General features: G+C 53.2%; 1 protein-coding gene across 1 annotated transcript in view; it reads left to right on the forward strand.

Annotated features, from left to right (window-relative positions):
- LOC122263281 (heat shock 70 kDa protein 12A) overlaps positions 1-5,000 on the forward strand; it is a 31,400-nt gene that overhangs the window by 24,719 nt on the left and 1,681 nt on the right. Inside the window, exons 6-11 of the mRNA XM_086530496.1 lie at positions 547-675; positions 1,526-1,737; positions 2,100-2,222; positions 3,271-3,411; positions 3,875-4,183; positions 4,651-5,000. The exon at positions 4,651-5,000 is cut by the window's right edge and continues 1,681 nt beyond it. Coding sequence (XP_086386622.1) covers positions 547-675; positions 1,526-1,737; positions 2,100-2,222; positions 3,271-3,411; positions 3,875-4,183; positions 4,651-4,890 — 1,154 coding nt within the window. The 3' untranslated portion in view covers positions 4,891-5,000. The remainder of the gene's footprint in view (positions 1-546; positions 676-1,525; positions 1,738-2,099; positions 2,223-3,270; positions 3,412-3,874; positions 4,184-4,650) is intronic.

Raw genomic sequence — 5,000 nt, forward strand, 5'->3', positions numbered from 1 at the left:
TCCTTGAAAGCCAAAGCAAGCATCTGTCTTTTTTAAGGTTTTGACTTGAATACTAAATGAAGAAAAGCTTACACATTAGCCAATAGAATGTAGGGTTTGGATGCTTTTCGCGACTCTAACAGCATTGCATTTATTATAGTTGATGTTGCATTATGTGTCCCTAAGGAAAATGAACAATTTGTCCCTTTTTTTAAGCTAACTTTTTGTTCATTTTTATTTTGGAATTGGACGCGTGTCATTAAAAAAAATAATAGAGGAAAAAAAAGAGTAGATTTATGTTGTTATTTAAAAAAGAGCTTTGTTTTATTGTATTGCTAAATATTGTTTTCATTATATTGATTTTAAAATTAATTTTGTGTTGATACATACATGTAGACACACGCACACAATAACACACACACACACACATAATCACACAATCACGATATCACACAATCAGTCTCACCCCCTCTCTACCCGAGCGCCCCTGACACCCCCCCCCCCTTACCCCATCCCCTCCAGAAACAAGGTCTTCCCTCCAGAATAATTCTCCCGCACCTTCCGCAGATACGGTGTATGCGGTGGTCGACTGCGGCGGCGGAACAGTGGACATCACGGTACATCAGATGACAGACAGACTCACGGGTCACCTGAAGGAGCTGCACAAGGCCAGTGGCGGGCCCTATGGGTCTACAGGTGAGGCTCGTGAGCTTTGTCAACGACGCTCCTTGGCTGGGTGGCGTTGGAGTAACACTGGCTCACTTGGAGTCCGCTTGTTTCAGACGAGGGTTGTTGTGAGTCATTCTCGGGTGTGGCACAATGGAAGCCTTTATGTCCCTGGGGGGGCGGGTAGGGGTCACTTTGAGACTAGTGGCGTCAGGGGAATCGCATTTGAGTCTCTCTAATTATCAGAGGTGAGACTCGATTTTGAGTATGATTGTATCGAGTGAGACTCACTTTGAGTATAATTGTATCGAGTGAGACTCACTTTGAGTATAATTGTATCGAGTGAGACTCACTTTGAGTATAATTGTCTCCGATGAGGCCCGTCGTCATTCCTTCGCCGCCCGAGACTTTTTCTTTCAGTTGGAGATAGAGAAAAAATAGAGATAAAGAAGGAATTAAATACAAAGACAGAGGTGGAGACCGAGACAAGAGATAGAAAAGAAAGAAACTTATTCACCTCATCTCTTCCCTCCCTTCCCCTCATCCCTGTCTGCTTGCTCTCCCCTTTCCTCACTCCCCGCTTAACCCCCCCCCCTCCTCTTCTCTCAATGCTCTCTCCGCTTACTCATCCCTTCCCTCTTTCGTATCCTTCCTGCCTTCCCTCCTCTGTACTCTTCCTCCTCCTCCCTCCTCCTTTATGCCCTCCCCTGCCTTTTTCCTCCCTACCCTCCCACCTCCTCCCTCCCTCTCCCCTATCCGCCCTCCCCTCCATGACTTCCCTTCCCCTATCCCCCCTCCTCCTTCCCCTATCCCCCCTCGTCCTTCCCCTATCCCCCCTCCTCCTTCCCCTATCCCCCCTTCCCCTCCCTCACCCCTCCAGGCGTGGACGTGGAGTTCGAGCGCCTGCTGGAAACGCTCTTCGGCAGCGACTTCCTCAGCGCCTTCCGCCGGCAACGCCCCGCCGCTTTCGTCGACCTCATGATCGCCTTCGAGTCGCGCAAGAGGAACGCGTCGCCCTTCAGGGAGAACCCGCTCAACATCGCGCTGCCCTTCTCCTTCATCGACCTCTTCAGGAAGTTCCGCGGGAAGGACGTGAGTGATCGCTGTCAACATTATTAATGATGATATTCATGTTATTATTGATATTATTAGTATTATTATTATTACACTACTACTACTATCATTACTATCATTATCAATATTATCATTATTATCAGCAGTAATAGTAGTAATATCATTGTCATCATCATCATCACCACCACCAATACCCCCCCAACCTTCACCATGACTCTTATCAATGACACTACGACCATCACCACTATCACCCTCACCACCACCAATACCACCACCAATACCACTACAACCAGCACCCCCCCCCACACCACCACCACCATTACTACCCCCAATGCCACAACGCCCATCCGCCCACCCTTCAAACCACCGTCCCCCGACAGGTGGAATGGGCCATCAAGAAACACCAGCATCTGGGCGTCCGGTGGTCGGCGCAGGGCATGTTGAGGGTCGAGCAGGAGACCATGAGGCAACTCTTCCTCCCCACACTCGCCAACATCACGCAGGTGGGGATGGGGGAAGGGGGATGGGGGAAGGGGGAAGGGAAGGGGAGAGGGAGAGGGGAGGGGGAGGAATGGAGGATGGGGGGAGGGGAAGGGGGAAGGGGAGGGGAAGGGGGAGGGAGAGGGGGAAGAGGAAGGGGAGGGGGAAAGGGAAAGGGGAAGGGAAGGGAAGGGAGAGGGGGAGGGGGTAGGGAAGGGAAGGGAGAGGGGGAGGGGGTAGGGAAGGGGAAGGGGAAGGGGAAGGGAAGGGGAAGGAAAGGGGTAAGGGGGAGGGAAGGGGAGGGGGAGGGGAAGGGGGAAGGGGGAATGGTGAGCGACAGAAACAAGGGAGAAAGGAGAGAAGGAGGAAGGGAGATAGCATGTGTGTGATAGAGTGTATTTGCGTGTTTATATGGAGAGAGGGAGAGGGAGAGAGGAAGGGGGGGAGGGGGGAGGGGAGAGAGAGAAGGGGTAAGGGGAAGAGGAAGGGGGAGGGGGAAGAGAGAGGAGAGGGGGAAGGGGAGGGAGAAAGAGGGGAAGAGAGAGGGAGAGAGGGAGGGGGGGAGGGGGAAGAGGGGAGAAGAGGAAGGGAGAGGGAGAGAGGGGAAGGGGGGAGGGGAAGGAGATGGAGAGATGAGGGGGAGAGAGGGAGGGAGGTGGGGGGAAAAGGGAGAGGGAAAGGAGAGAGGAGGAGGGAAGAGGCATGAGTGGGATAGAGTGTAGCAGGGGAGAGGGAGAGGGAGAGGGAGAGGGAGAGGAAGAGAGGGAGAGAGAGAGGGAGAGGGAGAGAGGATGAGGGAGAGAGGAGAGGGAGAGAGGATGAGGGAGAGAGGGAGAGGGAGAGAGGATGAGGGAGGGAGAGAGAGAGAGAGAGAGAGAGAGAGAGAGAGAGAGAGAGAGAGAGAGAGAGAGAGAGAGAGAGAGAGAGAGAGAGAGAGAGAGAGAAAAAGAGAGAAAGAGAGAAAATCTTGAGAAAAGTAACCCATCCAACAATGATATTAATGAAAATATGTAAAAATTCTCACCCCCAAACAACCCCTTGACCCGACCTGATCTGACCTCCTCCTTGCAGGCCATCGAGGCGGTCCTGTCGGCTCCCGAAGTGGGCCCTCTGCAGTACATGTTCCTCGTTGGAGGGTTTGCGGAGTCGGAGCTGCTTCAGAAACACATTCGAGACGTCTTCGGCCACAGAGTCAACGTGATCATCCCACAGGTGAGCAGGGCGAGGGAGAAGGGAGGGAGAATGACGGAGGGAGAGGGGAAAGGGGGAAGGAGAAAGTGGGAGGGGGTGGGAGTAGGAGGAGGAAATGGGGGAAGGAGAGGGAAGGGGGGAGGGAGAAAGAGGGAGGGGGCGGGAGTAGAAGGAGTAGTAGGAGGAAAAGGGTGGAGGAGAAAGTGGGAGGGGGGAGTAGGAGGAAAAGGGGTAAGGAGAAAGAGGGAGGGGGGAGTAGAAGGAGAGGGAAGGGAAGAAAGGGTGAGGGAGTATGAGTGTGAGTGATGGTGAGAGTAAGAGGCAGGGAAAAGGGATCATGAGAGTTAGAGAGGGGGAAAGTGTGAATGAGAGGGAGGAAGAGAAATAAAGTGAGAGGGAGAAAGAGGGCAAATAGGAAGGAAGGACACTGCAAGTCCTAGAGTTTTGCCTCGTCTGTACGCTAACCCCCTCCTCCCCTACACAGGGCATGGGTCTGGCCATCCTACGCGGGGCGGTGCAGTTCGGCCTCGACCCGGGCGTGGTGACCGTCCGCCGCTCTCGCCTCACGTACGGCGTGGGCGTGCTCAACCGGTTCCAGCACGGCATGCATCCGCCTGACAAGCGGGTCGTGGCGGCGGGCGCGGAGTGGTGCGCCGACGTGCTGGATCGCTTCGTGGCGGTGGACGAGAGCGTGGCGGTCGGTGACGTGGTGGTGCGCTCCTACACGCCCGCGACGCCCGCGCAGTCTACCGTCATCCTGCACCTGTACGCCACCGAGAGACACGACGCTAAGGTAGGGGCGCTCGCCGTGGACTGCGCTCGGCTCTTTCTCCTCCACTCTGCCTCGGTTTCGTCTCTTTCCTCTCTCCCCATTTATTGTTCCCACTCTCTGTCCCTGTGGCTCTCTTTTTTCTTCCTCTTCTTCTTTTTCCTCCTCCACTTCCTCCTCCTCCTCCTCCTTTCTCCTTCCTCCTCCTCCTCCTCCTTCCTCCTCCCTCCTCCCTTCTCCCCTCTCCCCCCCCGCTTTTCCCCCACCCCTACTCTCTCTGGCTCTTTCAATCACCGTCATTTCGTACGTCTTCCATGCACTTGCCCATTGCACAGATCATGTTTTTTTTTTCTTTTATCTTTGTGACATCACTATCCTTCTTCACTGTGACATCCTTCATATCAGTGCCCCCCCCCCTTTGCAAGACCATTCCTATTCCCGTACCACGTGCATGCAGCCGTTGAATAATGTCTTGCTCCCTTTATTGACAGTTCGTAACCGAAGACGGCGTGCGTCGCGTGGGAACCCTCCACCTCGACCTCGGATCTCCTCCTCCTCCTCTTCCCCCTCCTCCTTCGCCTTCGTCGGGCGCCGAGGAGGACTCCATCCCGCCGCAGCGAAGGGAGATTACCGTCCACATGAAGTTCGGCGACACAGAGGTCAAGGCCTCGGCCGTTGACCACCTCACCGGCCAGTGCGTTCGCGCTAATATTGATTTCTTAACACTCTAACAGATTACATGTATATATATATATATATATATTATATATATATATATATATATATTATATATATATATATATATATATAAGATATATATATATATATATGTATATATATA

This window comes from Penaeus japonicus, unplaced genomic scaffold, assembly GCF_977035675.1.
Source record: "Penaeus japonicus unplaced genomic scaffold, GWHDUDI00000001_assembly GWHDUDI00000033, whole genome shotgun sequence".
Lineage (NCBI taxonomy): Eukaryota > Metazoa > Arthropoda > Malacostraca > Decapoda > Penaeidae > Penaeus > Penaeus japonicus.